At 48.2% G+C, this 23,113-nt stretch overlaps 1 protein-coding gene across 2 annotated transcripts in view; it reads left to right on the forward strand.

Annotated features, from left to right (window-relative positions):
- The window catches only part of LOC147124490 (uncharacterized), a 79,629-nt gene that overhangs the window by 35,162 nt on the left and 21,354 nt on the right, over nt 1-23,113 (forward strand). Inside the window, exons 1-2 of one of the 2 annotated variants that reach the window (XR_015078377.1) lie at nt 5,452-5,518; nt 5,602-5,677. Coding sequence is in view for 1 of the 2 variants with exons in the window: in XM_085987811.1 (XP_085843937.1) it covers nt 5,642-5,677 (36 nt within the window). In the remaining variant the exon portion in view is untranslated. Of the gene's footprint in view, nt 1-5,451; nt 5,519-5,601; nt 5,678-23,113 lie in introns of those variants that run through there. The other variant, XM_085987811.1, reaches the window with a different exon arrangement.

The raw sequence follows: 23,113 nt of genomic DNA on the forward strand, positions 1-23,113 counted from the left end.
AGGAACCAGTTCTGAGGTTTTATGACCCAGCGAGACCCATCAAGATATCATCAGATGCATCACAGAGTGGGCTCGGTGCCATTCTTCTGCAACAATATGACTACTGGCAACCTATTGCATATGCATCGCGCTCAATGACAGATGCGGAGACGCGATATGCTCAAATAGAAAAGGAGCTGCTCAGCATCACACACGCCTGTGAAAGATTTCACCAGTTTCTGGCAGGACAAGCAATCAGTGTAGAGACTGACCATAAGCCCTTGATTGCATTGTTCCAAAAGCCACTAAATAGCTGTCTGCTTAGAATACAAAGAATGATGATCAGGCTGCAACGCTATACACTGAATGTTGCGTACACACCAGGTAAGCTGATGTATACAGCAGACACATTGTCCAGAGCTGTAGACCCAAGTGAGCCCGCAAACACCACAATGGATGACAAAGTGAACGCCTACGTGGACATGATCACAAGTGCACTGCCCATAGCAGATGCAAAAATGGAGCTCATAAAGACTGAGACAAACAAAGATGAAACAATGAGACGACTGAGAAAAAGCATCTTGGATGGATGGCCCAACATGAAGCAAGACTGCTCACCTGATATAGCAGAGTACTGGAACTGCAGGGCGGAACTATCAGTGGTCGAAGACATCATCTCCAAAGGAAGTAAAATAGTTATCCCAAAGAGTCTGAGAAGAGAGATGCTAAAAAAGATCCATGGAGGACATCTGGGAATCGAAAAGTGTAAGAAAAGAGCATGAGAGGTGGTGTACTGGCCACGAATCAACCAAGATGTGACAAATGAGGTGTCAAACTGCACAATATGCCTGAAATATCGAGCAAGCAATCCGGTAGAACCACTAAAGCCACGCCCAGCACCAGACAGACCTTACCAGAAGGTAGGCGCTGACCTATTCGTATGTCAAGGGAAGGACTATCTTGTAGTCACAGACTATTACTCCCTGTATCCAGAGGTTTGTAGACTGCACACCACCACTGCAGATGCTGTGATAACATGTATGAAAGCCATATTCTCCAGACATGGCGTGGCAAGCGAAGTCTTCACAGACAACGGACCTCAGTTTTACAATGCAAGTTTCCGACACTTTGCCAAAGAGTGGGACTTTATCCACACAACGTCAAGTCCTCACTTTCCACAGTCCAATGGACTAATGGAAAAATTGGTCCAGACAGTGAAAAGACTGATGTACAAGGCAAAAGACAGTGGAACTGACTTCTACCAGAGCATGCTTGTATACCGCACAACGCCGCTCGAGTGTGGTATGTCACCAGCCCAACTCCTGATGGGACGTCGGCTAAGGTCAAACCTACCCATCCCGGAGAACCTCCTGAAAACAAAAGAGGGGGAGAAAGTGAGGAAGTTCAAAGAACAACAGAAAGAAAAGCAAAAGTATTACCATGACAGAGGAACACAAAACCTACCTGAACTCCACACTGGTGACCAAGTAAGGTTGAAAGACAAAACAAACACATGGACTCAGAAGGGAACTGTCCTGAGTGAAGTTCAACCAAGATCATACACCATTCAGACAGATGAGGGTGCTGTTCTGAGAAGAAATCGTCGAGATCTTCTCATGGGACCAGCCACAGCAGGTCAAGAGACTGATACTGTTGAACAACCTGATCATACAGCTGAGAACCAATCATCTGAGGCAACAACTCAGATTCAAGGACAAGCAATCAGAAAATCCTCAAGACACGTGAAGCCTCCTGAGAGACTCATTGAGCAAATTTAAGGACTATTGTTATAGAAGGAGGTAATGTTATCTTATTCTTTCTTCAAGTTCTAGTGTATTGACATATTTCATGTGAACACACAAAGCAAGGTTAAAAAACCTTGATCATGATAATGATAATGTAAGTTCATTAAGTGTTACAGTTAAAATGCAGATTAATACAAAGAAAACATGTTGTTAGTTAAAAGTAAAATACTTTTGTTTTAAGAAAAGGAGATGTAATGATATCAGCAAATAGAGAAGGTATTTGCCTGTTCGATTATGATGCCTTAATAGCATGATTGCATGTATTGATTGCTTGTGCCTGACCAGCAGAGGGCATGTGACCGAGAGAAGCAAGGCAGTTAGTTTTAGTTTTGGTTTCGTTCTAGATGCATCACAGCATCATGTCTCCTGTAAAAGCTGTATAAAAGAGTTGAACAAAGCTTTAGATTAAAAGACATTCTCTTTCATAAATGTCTCCTCATTGAACCCACAAAGAAACCAATACAGTCAGGGGACCACCACTTTAGACCACTCTTCAAGTCTGGCTGCTCCCTCTGCTCGTGCTTGCAGCTGCACAGCCAGCAATGCTGTGTTTACTGAACAGAGGGTCATTTAAGACTGAAATAAAGAAGCCTGCTATGGCTTTATATACAGGGGTGGTCACTGCCGGTACTGCAGTATAGAATCAGTTCTTCTCTTAAAGGCACATACACAACACCTTCCTCAATGATCTCCCTCCCCTTTGCAATTCCCCCCTCCCAACTCTACTGCTCCTCTGTAATGTGGCCCCAGTGGCTGCAGCAAGGCTGGTGGAAGGCTGCTGAGTCTGGGAGCCAGAGACTGCAGATGGCCTTGCAGGATGCCCTGGACCAGCTCTGGGCCTGGAAGGCCTGGCTGCAGACTGCAGCACCTCAGCATGGGCGGCAGCAGTCTGGGCTGGCTGGGTTACAGGCTGCAACAAGTGAAATGGCGGAGTGGCAGTGGTGGCAGCAGGAATGCTGTCATACTGAGAGAGGTCAGCACCTCCTGCTCAACCGACACACTGCCACTCCCCCGGGGCAGAACCTCAGCATCTGGAGCAATCTGCTCAAGCACAGATTGCTGGCCTGCTATTGCACCGTGAGATCCCCGGTGGACTGTGGGCAACCCAGCGAGGATGGCAGCAGTCGGCACTTGCGTGGCATCAATCTGAGACTGCATGAGAGCAGTCTGAGATTGGATACCACCAACCACTGACTCCATTACAGCATTAAGCCATTGCGTTGCTTCGGCCTGTGCTGCAATAGATGCTGCCACTTCACCCATGACACGCACATGAGGTTTGGGTCTCCACGGTCTCTCTGTGAGGCGACCATCCTTGGCAAACTGCCAAGGATGGGCTCGATGGTTTGCGCAGAGATGAGTTCAATGCTGGAGATGGACTCCTCCATGCTCCTAGCCAGTGCATCCATGCTCTTGGACACCCTTGCCATTGCACCCATGAGCTTGGTGTGCATGCCCATCGCCCGACTGGTCATCATCTCCACATCGAGGTCCTCATCTGAGTCCTATGCAGCAGAACTCGTGCGGTCCCACCCTCCGGGGAGATGGCCCCGAGCTTCCCCCTCCCCGTGGTGCTGCTGCAGCCTGCTGAGTCCCGGAGCTTCACCCACATAAGACCCATCTACTAGGCTTCCCTCCAGCGACCGCGTGGCCCCATTATTGGACCTCTCGCCCTCGGGAGACACAAGCAGTGAGGCTCTGGCTTGTTGTTCCTCCTCCTCTCCCACGTTGCTGCCACTGGGAGGCTGAGGGACAGGCTGGTCATGTGGTGGCTGATTATCTGTAAGTATAAAGGCACAAGAGTGGGTATAACGTCAAGGGAGGGGGGCAGGAAGGGAGCAAGGAATGGAGACAGTATACTTAGATGGAAAGTGGGAAGGGCTTGTGCCGTGAGGGGGAAGTGGTACAAGAGAAGAGGGAGGTGATGAACATACCGTTGTTGTCCCCAAGTGGGTCAACCTCTCTGACTGCCACAGCGCCCACGACCTGGGCCGCGATGATGCTGCGCACGCGATCCTCCAGGTCTGTAAGGGGGTGCAGCTCCGCCTGACCTCCTCCCATGCATTGCTGCTCCCTCCTGTTATTAGCAAGCTTGGCCTGCAAGAAAAAGGACAGCGTGTGAGTGTGCAGTCATGTTTTTGGCAGATGTGCCTACCATAGTTGAATAGCAGTTAATATATGCAAGGCGTGAGATATGGATGTGACTTTTAGTAGTTGGACATATTGGTGGGTGAGTGTGTTGGGGTTGGTGGTTTATACCATTTGTGCACAGGGCGAGTTTGAGATGGTGGGATGTGGAGGTTTTTGAAGCATGTACTCACCATGACCACCCGAGTGAGGTCGTTGAACTTCTTGCGGTACTGGGTGTGAGTCCTGTGGACCACACTCTGGCCGAGTCATACTGGGCCACCTCCCTCCACATCCTCCTGAAGTCCTACGGCTATGGCCTCCTGCCAGTGTCCAGGAACAGCACCATCGGCGTTCCACAGCCGCAACCAGAGCCTGCATTGCCTGGTCACTGAACCGGCGAGCTCTCTCCCTGGGCATCTGATCAGCCAGGAGATTTCTGGTTGATGGATTGCAGCTCCTTGCAGGCCCAGGTCAGAAGCAGCAATGATCAGAGTGAGGCTGTGCAGCATGATTGAACCTCCCCTTTACGAACTGGAAGGCGCCAGTCTGTCTGAGTCCTTGTAATTAACAGCGCTTGAGTAGCGCTCTGTGGTAGCGCCCCGCTCCCCGACGTTAGCGTCCTAAGAGGAGTGTGTAGCACTTGATTTAGTGCTCCACTTCCCTCTTGGGCTGCCAAAACTGAATTTTGTGGTCGCCGGCGCTAATTAGCACCGGGTGCTAAAGTTGGCACCCAGGCGATATTAGCGCCCCAAAATGGTCGATACCGAATTTTCCCCCCATTATGTTATGTACTTAGAATTAAACAAGGCCAGCAAGCCCATAAGGGCGCATCCCACTTCTTACTGGATTCATCCTTGTGTCCCCACCACTTTTTCCCCTCCACTCCCCCCACCTTTATGGGAGAGGCAAAACAAAACACAGCAACATGTAGCCAAGTAAAGAAAGCTCTGTAAAAATGTCTTCTCTGACCCTTTAAGGGAAATCAGGAAAGGCTCAGGAGGCCCCAACCATTTGGTTATTATCCCAAATTTTACCTTCCTTCGGCAATGATCTCATAGTTTTTCCAAAATGTTTCTAACACCGTTTTGACTACAACCTCGGGACCACTGTTCCACAGATTGATGCCCAAAACCCAAGGCATGAAGTTTATCGTCACAGATCAAAGCACTTAGCCTGGGATCATCCCTGCTGCCCATCACTGTACCTGCAGATTTTATCTGTTTAATCAATTTGAGGAGTTTTCTGAGGAGGTGATCATGGAGGCAGAAAAAGCACAGATAAGGTGGATGAAAGGAAATTCACGGAGGGGTGTAATGAGATTGGAGAACTGCAGATTTGGAGATATGAGTAGAGTGGATAGGAAGCAGAACCCCCTCACACCCATATTCTTTTGGTATCCCTATAGCACAATGTGGGGTTGGCTTCCCAGTTCTTACTCAGAATCTAAGGAATCTAGGGTTAAAAAATATAGTTCTCTTTTTTGAAGAGTATTTTGGTGAACATGAAGTTAAGAAGTAATTGAAAAAAAGGAACAGAGGTTAAACATGTGGATGGGGATGTTTGCGTCTTATTTTAAAATGAGAACAACAGTGGAATCTGTGAATGTGAGGAGTTTTAGGAATTAAGAACAGTGTGGTAATATCTAACATAACTGGCAAATTTTAAGGTAGATGTGATTTTCTTGCAGGAGAATAGGAAACATAGCCAGAAGGAGGAGCTTTAAGACCATGTGCATTCGCTCTGCTCAGTTGGAGAAGTCTAAGGTAATAGACACTAACATGTTTTTTTAAATGTTGTGTTGAAAAGTAGGTGTTGGTTGGCAGACGATAAGAAATTCATGGTTTTGCCTTTAATAAGGAATGAATTAACCAAAGGAATGCCTTCCCTAGTGAAGGATGAGCTTTCAGGGGTAAATGTAGAGTCTTAGTCTACTGGGATGTCTTGAAATACGAGCTTCTTTTGTTTCACATCTTTGAGGGAGGGAATTATAACTAATTTTTAAAGGGAAGGAGACAGGGAAATGAAATGATATTAAAAATTGGAGGAAGAATTTAAGCATTTTAAATACTGATTATAAAATGTTGGCAAAAATTTTGGTTTGACTGTAATGGAACAGATAATTCACCCAGAACAGATGTGTAGGGTACCCAGCTGCTTAACATGAGAAAAAATGACTGCAGTGAGACACATCTTAAATTTTGGTGATGAAAGGAAATTCCTCTGTTTGTAATTAACTTAGATCAAGAAAAGCCATATGATAAGGTAAGCCATGAACTCATGCTCAAAGTTTTAAAGAAGCTGAATATTAGCAATTGGTTCCTGTCATGGATGTTACCGTATAACATTTTGCGAAGAGGGGAGTTTGTTACTGGGAATCTTTCCAAACGGTTCTCAGTTAAGTCAAGTGTTTGTCAAGGGTTTCCTCTGTCTTTATTGTGTATTATATATTTAGAGCCTTTCCTGTAGGTTCTTCATGATGGGGCAAACATAAAGGGGATAATTTTGACTTTGGGCGATAGTGTAAAACGAATGATATCGATTCAGCTGCCCGTTACACATTTCTACCGATTTTCATGGAAATTAAAATCCGGAGAGATGTATAACGGGCGGCTGAATCAATATCATCCGGTTTACACTATCGCCCAAAGTCAAAATTATCTCCAAGATGTGCTGCTAGGCCAAGTGGGAAAGAAGAATATATGAAAGTCCAGGTGTATATGGATGATGTAGCTGTTTTAATTACAGACAACTCTTGTCAGTTCACAGAACAATAAAGGTAACTTGACTGTTAGGGGAAGCTTCTGGTACTGAAATGAACCTGGGGAAGAATGACAGAACACCTTTGGGGAATTGGACAGACAAGTCAAATATAAACAGCTATTTTAAATTAAATCTGATGGCATTAAGATCCAAGGGTTATGATGTGGAAGCATACTCAGTGCAACCTGGAACTGAGTACAAGTATTATCAGAAATTTAACCCTAAGCTTTGGCAGGTCTTCAGCGTACAATCGGTATTTTTTTCCCCCTGAACAGCAAGTTCAGGCAGAAGTTGTTTTTACCATTTTCTGCCCCATAATCAATCCTCCCAAATTTCCAAACACAATTTTATCCTTCCTGAGGTCTGCCTCCCCAGTCCCTAGCTACCAAGTTTGAATTTAAATGAGAGCCAATGGCACTCGAGCTCCAAATTCCTTGGTTTATTTGCTTGCAATGCACAAGGGATAGGTTGAAATGAGAAATCTAAGGTGCAGCTGTTGCCATGTCAGCTAACATTAGCAGAAGTGAGAGGTTTTGAGTGCTGAAAGTTAGAGTAGCAATTACCGCAATTGGGAAATGGATGATTCCCGCCACTCATCCATAGTGAGGGCTTCTCAAGAGCAGGTCTAGCATTCCCTATGGGCATAACTTTGTATCCCATTATCATGGAGGAGGAGGAGGAGTTGGAGTTAGAGCAGGAGAGGGTGGAGGAAAGGGCTGTGAGGCAGCATTTGTGAAGGATGCACCCAATCAGATATTACTCACATCCCTATAGATTATACAGGCAACACAGGTTCAAAAATACCAAAAATAACGGGGACCGAATGGACTTATAAGAGTGAGGAACTTAAAGTAATTAATATCAGTAGAGAAAATGTGCTCGAGAAATGAATGAAATTAAAAGCCGACAAATCCAGCAACTACAGGCAAGTCAGTTTGACCTCAGTAGTGGGGAAGCTTTTAGAAACAGTAATCAGGGACAAAATTAACGGTCACTTGGACAAGTGTGGATTAATTAAGGAAAGCTAGCACGGATTTGTTTAAAGCAAATCGTGTTTAACTAACTTGATTGAGTTCTTTGAAAAGGTAACAGAAAGGATTGATGAGGATAATGCAATTGACATAGTGTACATGGATTTCCAAAAGGCGTTCGACAAAGTGCCACATAATAGGCTTGCCAGCAAAGTTGAAGCCCATGGAATAAAAGGGACAGTGGCAGCATGGATACAGAATTAGCTAAGTCATAGGAAACAGAGAGTAGTGGTGAACGATTGTTTATCGGACTAGGACCTAGTTCTAGGTCCACTGCTTTTCTTGATATATATTAATGACTTGGGTGTACAGGGCACAATTTCAAAATTTGCAGATGACTTAAAACTTGGAAGCATAGTGAACAGTGAGGAGGAGAGTGATAGATTTCAGAAAGACATAGACAGGCTGGTGAAATGGGCGGATACGTGGCAGAAGAAATTTAACGCAGAAAAGTGTGAAGTGATACATTTTGGTAGAAAGAATGAGGAGAGGACATATAAACTAAATGGTACAATCCTGAAGCGGGTGCACGGACAGAGAGACCTGGGGGTATGTGTGCACAAATCATTGAAGGTGGCAGGGCAGGTTGAGAAAGCAGTTAAAAAGGTTTATGGGATCCTGGGCTTCATAAATATAGGTATAGAGTACAAAAGTGTGGAAATTATGATAGATCTTTATAAAACACTGGTTGGGCCCCAACTGGAGTATTGTGTCCAGTTCTGGGCACTGCACTTTAGGAAGGATGTGAAGACGTTAGAGAGGGTGCAGAAAAAATTTACGAGAATGATTCCAGGAATGAGGGGCTTCAGTTATGTCATTAGACTGGAGAAGCTGGAGTTGTTCTTCTTGGAGCAGAGAAGATTGAGAGGTGATTTGATAGGGGTGTTCAAAATCATGAGGTGTCTGGACAGAGTAGATAGAGGGAAACTGTTCCCATTGGCAGAAGGGTCGAGAACCAGAGGACACAGATTTACGGTGATTGACAAAAGAACCAAAGGCGACATAAGAAAAAACTTTTTTATGCAGCGAGTGGTTAAGATCTGGAATGCACTGCCTGAAAGGGTGGTGGAGGCAGATTCAATCATAGCTTTCAAAAGGGAGTTGGATAAGTACCTGAAGGAAAGAAATTTGCAGGGCTATGCGAAAGGGTAGGGGAGTGGGACTAGCTGAAGTGCTCTTGCAGAGAGCTGGCATAGGCTCAACAAGTCGAATGGCCTTCTTCCGTGCTGTAACCATTCTATGATTCTATGATCCCTATTATGTCCGTGTATAATTGAGACACGGACAGCAGGAGTTGATCATAACAAGTCTTTACTGAATGGAGACAAACGGGAAACTGAAACTACAGAAGGCTGTTAGTGCCTTTTATACATGGGTGGTCACTGCCGGTACTGCAGTCTGAGACCAGTTATTCCCTTAAAGGTACATACACAACAATTCCTCCCCTTTTAGATAAACAGTACATAACATTCATTTAACAACTAAATAATAACTAATTACAATTGCAATTACGGTTGCTAGATACATTGGTTGAGGTTAAGCGATTATAAGTTCAGTCTTTGAGGAGGCTTCCTGATTCTGTCTGGATAATGCCTCTTTGGGGTATTAGGTTCTTCTGGTGAGGTTGAATCGGGATCAATGTCGTTGTTTGGTTCAGCTGCTTCCAATATCACCGATTCTGCGGTAGATGCAATTGGTACTTCGGTTTCATCGCCAGGTGTATCAGATCGTGGTGTGGAGTTGACGTTTTCCAGTGACTCTAGAATCTGGTCAGCATGGCGTCTTACAATGCTCTCTCCAACATCCACGGTATACATTAGAGGTCCTTGCCGTGTACGGATCGTTCCTGGCTGCCATTTCTCTGTGCGGTAGTCCCGGGCCAAAACTGGTTGGCCTATCTTAAAACTCCTGGTCGGCCTTTCATTCATATTCTGAAACTGTCTGTTCTCCACATCTCTTCGGACGTTTGGCTTAACCAAATCCAAGCGGCATCGTAGTCTTCGATTGAAGAACATCATGGCTGGAGTTTGGTTGGTAACCGCATGTGTCGCATTCCGGTAGGCAAACAAGAAGTTATCCACCTTGTGTTGTAGGGGTATATCTTCATTACACATTGCCTTGATAGCCTTCTTGAATGTTTGAACAAACCTCTCGGCCAATCCATTAGTGGCTGGATGATATGGGGCGGATGTGTAATGCTTAACACCATTGTTCTTTAAGAACCTCCGGAAATCTTCAGACACAAACTGTGGTCCATTGTCAGAGCAAATCTGTTCAGGCAGCCCATTTCTGGTGAATATGGTTCGTAAGACTGTGATAGTTTTTTCTGTGGTGGTTGAGGACATTTTTATTACCTCTGGCCACTTTGAATGTGCATCCACCGCAATTAAAAACATCGAGTCCATAAAGGGACCAGCAAAATCAATGTGCACCCTTTGCCATGGAGATGAGGGCCACTCCCATGGATGTAGAGGAGCTTGTGGTGGGGCGTTTTGGACCTTCTGGCATCCTGTACAGCTCTTGGTCATCTCTTCGATTTCTCTATCGATTCCCGGCCACCACACAAACGCTCTGGCTAAGTTCTTCATTTTTACCCCACCTAGATGACCCTCATGAAGCTCATTGAGCACTCTATCCGTCAATTTAGGTGGAATTACTACTCTGGATCCACACATCAAGGTCCCCCTGCACACTGACAGCTGTTCTCTTCTTGGCGAGAATGCTGGCAGCAGTGGTTCGCCATGTGCTGGCCATCCCTTCACCGTTAAATCATAGACCCAGGAGAGTGTCGGGTCATTTCGTGTTTCCTTTTCTATGTTTGCATTCGTCACAGGGAGACATTTGACTATACTCGAGTGGAATAACTCCACTGGATCCACCGCCAGTTCTTCTTCCACCGTCGGTAACGGTAGGCGCGACAATCCATCAGCATTCCCATGCTGATTAGAACCCTTGTACTCGATGTCATAGTGGTGTGCCCCTAGAAAAATGGACCACCTCTGCAGCCGTTGTGCCGTCATTATCGGTACGCCCTTCTGAGGGTTGAAAATGGAGACGAGAGGTTGATGATCCGTTAGTAGAGTAAATTTCTGACCGTGCAGGTAGTGATTGAACTTCTTCACCCCCCACACCAGACTGAGGGCCTCTCTGTCACTCTGAGCGTAGTTACGCTCGGCTGAAGTTAACGAGCGTGACGCAAAAGCTATCGGCCTCTCTGAACCATCAAGGAATTTATGTGACAGTACCGCCCCAATGCCATAGGGAGACGCATCACACGCCAGCCTTATCGGTAGCGATGGGTTGTAGTGAGCCAATACTTTTCTTGAAGTGATTAGGTCCTTACTCTCCTGAAAGGCCCGCTTACATTCATCGCTCCATTTCCATGCTACTCCCTTTCGTAGTAGGGCATTCAGTGGATGCAGAATTGTGGACAAATTCGGCAAAAACTTATGGTAGTAATTCACCAATCCGAGGAATGACCTCAGTTGTGACACATTTTCAGGCGCCGGAGCCATAACTACCGCTTCAATTTTGTCAGGGGACTTATGCAACCCCTCTTCATCAATCACGTGGCCACAATACGATATCTGTTTCTTAAAAAACTCGCACTTGGGGCGATTGGCTCACAGCCCATGTTCACGTAGTCTAGTGAGCACCTGCTTAAGGTTGGCAAGGTGTTCACTGTCATCTTCACCTGTCACTAGGATGTCGTCTAAGTAACACTGAGTCCCCGGAATCCCTTGCAGGACTTGTTCCATTGGTCTTTGCCAGATCGCCGGAGCTGATGCTACTCCGAATACCAGTCGATTATACTGATAAAGACCTTTGTGAGTGTTTATCATGAGATACTTCCTAGAGGATTCTTCAACCTCCATCTGCAAATATGCTTGTGCTAGGTCAATTTTTGTAAAACGCTTCCCACCAGATAGTGAGGCGAAGATATCTTCTATCCTTGGAAGAGGATATTGTACTGTGTGAAGGACTGGGTTCACTGTCACCTTGAAGTCCCCACAGATGCGAACCTTCCTTGGCTCCTCAGACTTATTGCTTAACGTTTTCTTCATGACAGGAACGATGGGTGTCGCCCACTCGCTCCAGTCTACCTTAGATAACACGCCTGCATGCTCCAGATTCTCCAGCTCTGTCTCGACGGCCGGGCGAATTGCATATGGTACCGGTCTTGCTTTGAAAAACTTGGGAATTGCATTCTCCTCTATTTTTATCGAGGCGGTTATGCCTATAAGAGTGCCCAGTTCTTGTTGAAATACCTCTTTGGCGTCAGCTAAGGTTGTTGACAATCGTCCAGGAGTGATGTCGTCATCTTTTTTACCCACCACCGTCAGTGCCTGAATGGAGTGCCAGTCTAAACTTATCTTTCTGATCCATTCACGTCCCAATAACGGTGGTCCACCATCTTGCAGAATGTAGAGATACAATTTCCGTATTTTCTTGCCGTTGTATTCGACAGGCACCCTTATTTTTCCTCTGGGGTATACTTTTTGCCCCGTATGTGTCCTCAAGACAATGGATGTCTCTCTCAAGGGTATGTGTGAGAATAGCCACTCGTAGTCTCGTCGATTCATGACGGTTAGAGCTGATCCTGTATCCAATTCCATTTTGATCTGGGACCCTGCTATCGTGAGGGTGACCCAAATGGTTCGGTGATCCTCTTTTGCGATTACATTGTGAAGCTTGAGACAGCTTAGTCTTTTGTTCCCGGATTCACTATCGCTCATCTGGTCTTCGGAACTACTGTCCGTCATCTTTTGTACTTTCCTGTACGGTTCCTTAGTAGCCTTTTTGTTGTCATTGGTCTTCTTCCCAGACCTGCAAACTCGTGCAATGTGTCCCATCTTTCCGCATTGCCTGCATATTTTGTCCTTGGACTAGCAGTCCTTCTGGTCATGGTTAGTTCTGCCGCAGTGATAACATTTTGCAAATCCCCGTGTCATTTCGTGGGTGCCGTATTCCTGTGGCTTTTGTTGTATTTCCGCAGCTCCCCTGTGTTAAATCTGTGAGTTGTTCAAGTAATTAATACTCAGACTTAATCAGTAACAATAAAACAGGTCTTTACTGGTTGGAGGTAGGGACTATACGTAGGTCTTTACTTCATGCCCACAGGCGGGAACTGAGGGGAGATCAGTACCCACAGTACTATTTATACCCCTATGGCCAGGAGTGGTACTGCGTATCACTACGCCCTACAAGTAGTGCAGTCCTGTCCATAGGTTCAAAGTAGCACACATATTACATACACAACATTCCTCCCTTCCTAGCTTTACAGTCATCTCCCCATTTAACATAACGTAATAACATATATACATATATAACTTCAGGTTTACATAACAGAATAACATAGATACATAGATAACTTCATGTCAAAACAGATCACAGATTCAGTCTCTGCGGAAAACAGTTCACAGATTCAATCTCTGTGGTGTAGTCGGTTCACGTTGCTGGAGTGACTCATTCAATAGTCCTTCCATGGATTTAACAGTTTGAACTTCCGAACTGAATTGGCTCCGTTCGGAGGGACCACATGTGTGATCTGGTAGAGGTAATAATGGTTCAGATGGGTCATCTTCTGTTTCGACTTTTCCTTTTCTGCTTCTTGGAGACTCTCTGGGCTCCACTGTCAGCTGCCAGCTGCATGCGCAGTTCCTCCTTCTCTTCCTCCTTTTTCCGTAGTAGAGCCACCTTCTCCCGATGTTCCGTAGACTTTCGGTGCTCCTCCATGATTTCTGTATGGTGGGAGTCGAAGTTACAAGTTGGGCAGGACAGGACATAGTAATATTCGGTGTCGTCCTGATCTAGGCCAGCGCGAGGGTCTTCTATTTCCTCCATACCCAGCTGGGCGTTAGCCAGCTTTTGTTCCAAGTCCAGACATCTTTCCTGAAGAGACTTCTTCATGCGTACCTCTTCATCCAGCTTTTTCTGGGCTTTCAGCAAGTCGTTTACTAATGACCTCATTTGAGATTTTACTACTTCAACTTCTTTTGGAGATTGATTGATCGGACTATTCAATCCCTCTACCGGAGCAGCTGTTTCAGCGGTCTGTTGTTCTACGTTGACGTGAGTCAGCGTACTTTTGGCATCCAAGGGCTGCTCTGTTGCAGTCATCTCAGTCTGTGTTGCCACCTCAGCTCTTCCAATAACCTTTGAGAGCTCCGAACCCCTTTCGTTTGAATATTGAAGTTCGTGTTCAAGTTTTTCCCATTTCAGAGTCCTGTCCTTCAGCATATGCAGGAGTTGGCTGACCGTTAACTCCTCTGACATCAGACGTTTTGTGTGCTCCTGCTCCATTTTCTCCATCAGCTGCTTCTGTTGTCTTTCCAGATTCTCCAACTCTATATCAAAGAACTCTTTCGTTGCATTCAACTCTTGCTCAAAACGGCGAATCATTTGTTGTAATTGCTGTTGTAGTTTGAAATGGAGTTGAGTTCGAGCCCGATGTCCCTCAGAAATGGGCACATCAGTAGACTTGCCAGACTCAGAATCCACAGTTAAACTATGTTGTTGTTGCTCAGTGGAATTCTGTGCTGAAACTTTGTCTTTTGCACCTGAGTTGGGCTTACCATCATCCGTTCCAGAGTCTGGGCCGACTATCTTCACCGAGTTCTCACTCGTTATTGTTTGTAGGAAATGCCAGTCCATATTCATTTTCCTAATCCACTCCCGTCCTAGTAGTGGAGAACCTCCTTCAGATATCACATATAAGTCCATTATTTGACTGTCTTCGCCCTTGTGGACCACAGCAACCTCTATTTTCCCGATGGGGTACACTCTTTGCCCCGTGTATGTTTTCAATATAATCCCCGTATCCTGTAGGGGAATATGTTGGAATAACTTTCCGTAATCTTTCTTATTTATGACCGTCAATGCCGATCCAGTGTCCAATTCCAGTTTTACTTGGACTCCTTCTATCTGAAGAGTGACCCAAATTGTCTGGAGGTCTGCACCCTTACCAGCGTTGAGTACTCTTAAGCTAACCAGTTCATTACAGCTTAAGCTAGCCAGTTCATTACTGCTAGCGTCTGAATCGGACTCCTGTTCGGTCACCTTGTGTACCTTTGCGTATTTTCCTTGCGGTGACTTCTTGTTGCTGGTCTTCTTCCCTGACCTGCATACTCTAGCTATATGTCCAAGCCTACCACAAGTTCTACATTCTTGGTTTTTAAACCAACACTGGTTCTGATCATGCGTTGTCTTTCCACAACGATAACATTTGCCAGAACTCACACCCAATTTGTGTGCACTGAGCTCCGGTGACCGTAGCTGCATTACTGCCGTGCCTCTCGCTGCGGCTTCGTGTGCTGCTGCCATAGTGACCGCCTTCTCAAGCGTCAGCTCATTCTCCTCGAGCAGTCGCTTTTGTGTATCCTGTTTAAATAAACCACACACAAATTTGTCTCGAAGTGCCTCTGTCAGTCCCGTTCCAAACTGGCAATATTTCGCTAATTTACGCAATTCCAGCAAATAATCAGCATTGCTTTCATGCTGTAGCTGCCTTCTGTCGTAAAATTTAAATCGTTCCGCTAGCATCAGCGGCGTGGGGTTTAGATGATCTTTCAGGACAGTAACAATCTCATCGAACGTCTTATCCGCCGGTTCATCTGGTGATAACAGGTGTTTCAATTGCCCGTATGTCTTCGCACCCATTAAATTTAATAATGTTAGAGCTTTATCTTGGTCATGAATTTTATTGGCCTTACAATAATTTTTTACTCTTTCAACATATATGGCCCAATCTGCGAGGTCACTATCAAAGGTGCTAATATTCCCGTGTTTAGGCATTGTAGATTTGCAATTTCTCAGATTTTATTTTGTTTACTTGTTATCAAAGATGGCGGCTTCCCGCTCTTGCCGTCGTCCTCTGCCCACAAAATGGCGGTTTTCCCGCGCTTGGCGGTCTTCACCCGTCCCCCGACGCCGTCTCCCTTCAGCCCCCGAGTGCGGCCCTTATCTTCGCCGCGATCGCCCGAGTGCGGCCCTTATCAGCGGATGCGATCGCTGGATCGCGAAGCGGCTCTCGGCTCTTATCAGGAGATGCGATCGCTCTGTTGAAACGCCTCCCGCTCGAAGCGGCTCTCGCGCCCTATTCCTCCAGCTCCCCCAGCCCCGTTCGTGCGGCCAATGCGGTCGACTGCCTGTCGCATCGCTGCCCGGCTCAGACAACGGCTTACCCACCACCAAGCTGGAGAAGAAGCTGACGGTCGCCGATGGAGGCTCCGAGGTCAGGATGTCTTCCAGTGGGGTGGAGAGGGTGGAAACCTCTCTGCAACGTCCTGGCTGTGGACGAAGCTGCCGTGGAGTGACTGCCGCAGGGTCCAAATCAGACTCGTCGCCAGTGTTAAATCTGTGAGTTGTTCAAGTAATTAATACTCAGACTTAATCAGTAACAATAAAACAGGTCTTTACTGGTTGGAGGTAGGGACTATACGTAGGTCTTTACTTCATGCCCACAGGCGGGAACTGAGGGGAGATCAGTACCCACAGTACTATTTATACCCCTATGGCCAGGAGTGGTACTGCGTATCACTACGCCCTACAAGTAGTGCAGTCCTGTCCATAGGTTCAAAGTAGCACACATATTACATACACAACACCCTGGCTGCTGCTTCATATGATACTACCATGCTGAAAGCCTTATCTAGCGTCAGCTCTTTCTCTGAGAGTAACCTCTTCTGGGTTCCTTCACTCAGGAGTCCACAGACAAATTTGTCCCGTAGGGTATCTGCCAGTCCTGCTCCGAACTGGCAGTGCTTTGATAGCTTGCGTAGTTCCGTAAGGTACTCAGCATTGCTCTCATCTTTATGCTGAGTTCTCCTGTGGAATTTAAATCTTTCTGCTATCAGCAGCGGTGCAGGGTTTAGGTGTTCCTGTAGGATAGCAACAATTTCATTAAAACTCTTTGCCTTCGGTTTGGCTGGAGCAATCAGGTCCCGCAATAGGCCGTACGTTCTTGCGCCCATTAAGTTTAGCAGTACCGATGCCTTTTTCTCATCGGCTATTTCGTTTGCCTCACAATATACCTCGACTCTTTCCACATCCGTGGTCCAGTCCTCTATTGCATTATCAAAGGCAGTGATGCAGCCAGTCTTCGGCATCTTGGAAATCTAAAATGGCGCCTCCCGCGCTTTGCCTTCTTCCCCGATTTAACAAAATGGCGCCTCCCACGCTTTGCCTTCTTCCCCGCTGGATTAAGATGGCGCCTCCCGCGCTTTGCCTTCTTCCCCGCTGTTGCTAGCGCTGCTTTCCGCGGTTTCCGTTGCAACCTGCAGCTCCTCGTGGCTTTCTACACATTTAATATATATATATTTTTTGTTATTTTAATATTTTCCCGTCGTGGAACAACCCTGTGGGACTCTTGCTTCCCTCTTCTCGGGTCTGTACGCTGCCCGGCTTCATAGCACCGGCCGCGCCCTGTGTGCTCCACCCTCTCTCTCTCTCCTCTTCCCGACAACCCTGCTCGGCCCCGTTGCAAGCCACCCGCTCGAGTTCTAGACCGCCGCAGCCCAGGAAGGATCAGTTTACTACCTGCCACCAGCCCGATTAGCTGAAGCACCGTTGACAGGAACCAAGCCCCGCTCTCGACAGCCTCTCCTGCAATCTTCAACTCCGCTGACTCAGGGGCGGATGCCCACGGTCGACGCCCGTTTCTACTGCTTCTTTCTTCCTTCTGGCCTCGACCTCTGCTCACTTCTCTTCAGGAATGGATCCCAGGAGGTGGTGCAGACTGTAGGTAAGTTCGTATCTGCTCGTCGCCAATATTATGTCCGTGTATAATTGAGACACGGACAGCAGGAGTTGATCATAACAAGTCTTTACTGAATGGAGACAAACGGGAAACTGAAACTACAGAAGGCTGTTAGTGCCTTTTATACAGGGGTGGTCATTGCCGGTACTGCAGTCTGAGACCAGTTGTTCCCTTAAAGGTACATACACAACAATCCCCAGACCTGATGGCCTACATCTTACGGTTCTAAAAGAGGTGGCTGCAGAGATAGTGGATGCATTGGTTGTGATCTTCCAAAATTCCCTCGATTCTAGAATGGCCCCAGCGGATTGGAAGGTAGCAAATATAACCCCATTATACAAGAAAGGAGAGAGAGAGAAAACAGGGAATTACAGGCCAGTTAGCCTAACATCAGTCATTGGGAAAATGCTGGAATCCATTATTAAGGAAGTGGTAACAGGGCACTTAGGAAAATCATGATATGATTAGGCAGAGTCAATACGGTTTCATGAAAGGGAAATCGTGTTTTACAAATTTATGAGTATTTTTTGAGGGTGTAACTAGCAGGGTAGATAAAGGGGAACCAGTGGATGTAGTATATTTGGATTTCCAAAAGACATTCGATAAGGTGCTACACAAAAGGTTGCTATGCAAGATAAGGGCTCATGGGGTTGGGGGTAATATATTAGCTTGGATAGAGGATTGGTTAACGGACAGAAAACAGAGAGTAGGGATAAATGGGTCATTTGCCAGTTTCCAGTTTAACTAGTGGGGTGCCACAAGGAACAGTGCTTGGGCCTCAGTTGTTTACAATCTATATTAATGACCTAGATGAAGGGACCGAATGTAATATATCCAAGTTTGCTGATGACACAAAGCTAGATGGGAAAGTAAGCTGTGAGGAGGACACAAAGAGCTTGCAAAGGGATATAGACAGGTTAAGTAAGTGGGCAATAAGATGGCAAATGGAGTGTAATATGAGAAAATGTGAGGTTAGTCACTTTGATAGGAAGAATACAAAAGCAGAATATTTTTTTAAATGATGAGAAACTATTAAATGTTGGTGTTCAGAGAGATTTAGGTGTCCTCGTACAGGAAACACAGAAAGTTAGTATGCAGATACAGCAAGCAGTTAGGAAGGCAAATGGTATGTTGGCCTTTATTGCAAGGGTTTGGAGTACAAGAGGAAGGACAGTTGTAGAAGGCTTTGGTGAGACCACACCTGGAGTACTGTGCACAATTTTGGTCTCCTTATCTGAGGAAGGATATATTTGTTTTAGTGGTGGTGCAACGAAGGTTCACGAGATTGATCCCTGGGATGAGAGGGTTGTCCTGTGAGGAGAGATTGAGTAGATTGGGCCTATACTCTCTGGAGTTTAGAAGAATGAGAGGTGATCTCATTGAAACATAAAAGATTCTGAGGGGGGTTGACAGGGTAGATGCTGAGAGGTTGTTTCCCTTGGCTGGAATGTCTAGAACTAGGGGGCATAGTCTCAGGCTAAGTTGTTGACCATTTAAGACTGAGATGAGGAGGAATTTCTTCACTCAGAGGGTTGTGAATCTTTGGAATTCTCTGCCCCAAAGGGCTATGGATGCTGAGTCGTTGAGTATATTCAAGGCTCAGACAGATAGATTTTTGGACTCTGGGGAATCAAGGGATATGGAGATCGGGTGGGAAAGTGGAGTTGAGGTCAAAGACCAGCCATGATCTTATTGAATGGTGGAGCAGGCTCAAGGGGCCATATGGCCTACTCCTGCTCCTAATTCTTAAGTTCTTATGTTTTAATGTTCAATGAGGACCTCAGTCAGAAAATGTGCTTTGGAAGAGTGTGCTTCAAGTTAGAGGCAATGGGGAGTTGAGTCACCGAATGCACAAGGACTGTAGTCACGGTCATCTGCCCTCACTACTGTATGACTATGAAAATGATGACCTCACTCAAATTTTATGGCAGTGGATCACTTCTGGTAGCCTGGAAGATCACTGTAATATCAGTCAGGGTGCAGTATGGGTATGTTTTCATCGACTTTGGAATCATAGCAAGGCAGCAGTGAGACAGAGTCCTCTAGTTTTTCAGAGTTCTTGCTTTTTCAGGGTCCAGGATGCAAAAGGTGGAGCCCATGTTGCTTGTGAGCACCTATAGTCAACATCCTTAACTTCCTCAACAGGGAGAGCTTCCACTGAATGTACAGATTGCACATCACAACATGCAAAGAACCTTGCACATCAATACTAGAGTTACTGGACGTTGTCACAATGGGCTAGATTTTCAGTCGCTTGCGCCAGCAGTTAGCGCCTTAAGGGAAGTGATTTTCGGGCGCTATGCATGTAGCGCCCGGGCGCAGCGCAGTTTGCGCCCCGCCCCAAAATAAGTTGCCCGTTAGCGCCGGCACAAAGTTTAGCGCCCGCCCGGATGCGCGCGCAGAAAATGACATCACATCCTCGTGCAACGCCCTTTGTGCGCCCCGATTCCAAACTTCAGTCGGACCGCCCCATTGTGCGGCTGGCGGCCGGAGCGTTTGGAAAAAGGAACGCAACACAACCAGCGCGGGCCCCGGGGGGCGCAAATTAAAGGGGACGTACTCTCCAATATAAAGGCCAGCCTTTTTTCAGAAAACACTCTTGTGCAACGCATTTCTGGAGACACAACAAGGAGGATAGCTAACTGGTTTCAAGCAGCAAGAGCCAGGTATTTTTGGACTCAGGCCAGAGCGCTGCAAGTGGCCTTTTGGAAATTAGAGTGTTTGCCAGGATTTGATGGGGGTTGCATGGGGTGCCAACGCGGAGCTGCAGCTCCATGTCCGTAGGGCTCGCAGACGCATTGTGAGAGGGGCAGCCCTGGCTAGAGGCAGAGGGGGCTACAGGCGTCGGCCATGTAGGCCTTACCCAATCAGGCTATACCGCCAGCAGCGCTCCTACCTAAACATGAGTGCCGCGCAATGTGTTAAAAGGCTCCGATTCCGAAAGGAGGTGATTGCAGAGATCTGCCACCTGCTTCGCCGAGATCTGCGGCCAAAGCTCAGGTGCAGGACGTCTCTGTCGGTGGAAGTGAAGGTGACGGTGGCATTGAACTTCTATGCCACCGGCTCCTTCCAATACGCTGCTGGGGACATAGCAAACATCTCCCAGTACGGCGCGCATCGCTGCATCCGCCAGGTGACCGAAGCACTGTTCAGAAGGAGAAGCCAATTCATCTCCTTCCCCATGGCCCTGGAGAGCCAGCATCAGCGCGCATTGGGATTTTCCAGACTCGGGGAATTCCCCTTGGTGCAGGGCGCCATTGACTGTACGCATGTGGCTTTGCGGGCCCCTCTGGAGCATGGCGAGCAGTATCGCAACAGGAAGGGCTACCATTCTCTGAATGTGCAGCTGGTCTGTGACCACAAGCAGCGCATCATGGCAGTCAATGCCAGCTTCCCAGGCAGCAGCCACGATGCCTTTATCCTGCGGCAGAGTACTGTGCATGACATGTTCCAGGCACAGCCTCCCCCAAGAGGATGGCTACTCGGGGACAAAGGCTATCCTTTGTGCACCTGGCTCATGACCCCGCTCCGCGCGCCCAGGACCGCTGCTGAAGAGGCCTACAACGAGAGCCATCAAACCACCCGCAACATCATCGAGCTAACTATTGGGGTCCTCAAGCAGCTATTCCGCTGCCTTGATCACTCCGGAGGAGCTCTCCAGTATTCGCCGGACCGGGTCTCCCAATTTGTGGTGGTTTGCTGCATGCTACACAACCTGGCTATCCGCAGGACTCAGGCACTGCCACCTGACGTTGGACCAGCACCTCAGGAGGAGGAGCAGGAGGAGCATGAGGAGGAGGAGGAGGAGGAGCAGGAATACGTTCCCAGGAGGGAGCGACCAGGGCCAAGGGCCGCACGACGCCACCTTATTACACGGTACTTCTAAGCCCCCTGTCAGGGAATGGCCAGGGGCCATGAGGGAAGATGAATGCAGCCGCTCCGCAAGCCCTCAGCCGGCGAAGCCAACAAACACTAAGAAGAACAACCATGGAGACTGCATGAATAAAGATAATTTTTTATTACACAAAAATGAAAAGCCCTTCCCACATGAATCCCCAAAAACAATAAACGGGCCCCACAAAAAGCCCAACAAATGACTCACTCCCACAAACTGGGGAGGAGTCACTCCACCTTTCTTCAAACCGGGCCTCAACGTCGGCCTAACGCAAAAAATAAGCCCTCCAACAACACAACCATGGGCAAAATAAAGATGGCCACCGCCATATAAAAGGAAAGCTGGCCACACCCTCTACTGAGTGGCCCGCGAGGGCGAGACCTTGCCCAGCCTTTTGCCTCCCCTGCCCGGCCTGCTGCTCCTTCGCAAGCTCTGCCCAGTGGCTGCTGCGAGGCTGGGGGAAGGTGCCTGAGGCTCAGATGCCCTTCCGCCAGATGCCGCTGGGGGGCGGCCTACACGGCGTTTGGGCCTCGAGGGGTCGTCTGCTGAGTGGCGCACCTGAGCCTGGCCACCATCAGCTGCAGCTGCTTGCCCTTGACGCCCCAGTGGGGGAATGGCGGCGACGGATGGCGCAATGTGGGCCAGCTGGCGTCTGGGATGCGCTGGCTGGTGCTGTGGCGCGGTGGCACTCGGCCGGGCCCGCACTGCAGGATCCGCAACAATCAGCCGAGGGGCGGCTTGCTGGGATGGTCCAGCGCGGCGGCTGCCCTGGCGATGCCTGCCTGAGACAGCGCGTGTGGCAGCAGTGAGTGCCCCTGTGGTCCTGGTGTGCGCGCGCATCACAGCCGCCAGGGTCTTGACGGCATCAGTCAGCATGCGGCCACTCGCGGCAGTTGCTGCCCCGAACTCGCGCACACTGGTCGCCAGCGACTCGATGGCCTCAGGCATGCGCCCCACCACGCTCATGAGCTCTGTGTGGCGCCGGTCCGAATCCTCGGCCATCTTATCCAGCTTCCGCACCTCCTCCGAGGTGAAGGTGTCCGGACTGGGGTCGCGACTCTCCCGCTGGGGAGGAGGGGGCCGAACTAGGGGACCCTTGCCGCGTTGGTGGCGGCGAGTGTGCCGATCAGCAGCACTCCCCTCTGATCCTTCCCCCCTTTGGGGGGAAGGCCGCGGGCCACGCGCACGGCTCCTGGGTGGCTGGACGCCACTGGTCCCAGAAGCTGCATTGCCCTCGACAGTTCCTCCAGGCACTCGTCCAGTGAGGAGGTGTCAAGCATTTCCTCCTCTCCTGCGGGACGTGACTGTTCCCCCGAAGGTCCGGCTTGCTCCTCCTCCTCCTCCTGGTCGGAGGTGCTGTCACTGGCAGCTTCAGGGTCCTGGTCGTCACCAGCTGAAAGCAGGAATGCACAAGAGTAGCTTCAGAGTGAGGAGACGGCGTCAGCGAGGGAGTTAGGACTGGTGGCATTCAGCGCATTGGTGGGACAGTGGCAAAGGAGGTAGCTCGGATGGGCCAGTGCGACGCGAGAGGGCCAAAAGGCGAGGTCCTTACCATTGCCGGGCAGTGGAGGGTCGGATACTCCGCACGCTGTGGGGACAATCACACGGGCTCCCATGAGCACACACACGCGCTCCTCCAGCCGAGTGAGCTTCTGCAGCTTGGCGCGGCCACCCCTGGCACGCGCCTGGCGATTAAACACTACTTTAGCCTGCAAGAGAAAGGACGGGCTGTAAGTGCGCAGTGAAGCCCTGATGT

This window comes from Somniosus microcephalus, chromosome 1 (genome assembly GCF_052327205.1).
Source record: "Somniosus microcephalus isolate GS21.2 chromosome 1, FLI_Smic_1.0, whole genome shotgun sequence".
In the NCBI taxonomy this organism is placed as follows: Eukaryota; Metazoa; Chordata; class Chondrichthyes; order Squaliformes; family Somniosidae; genus Somniosus; species Somniosus microcephalus.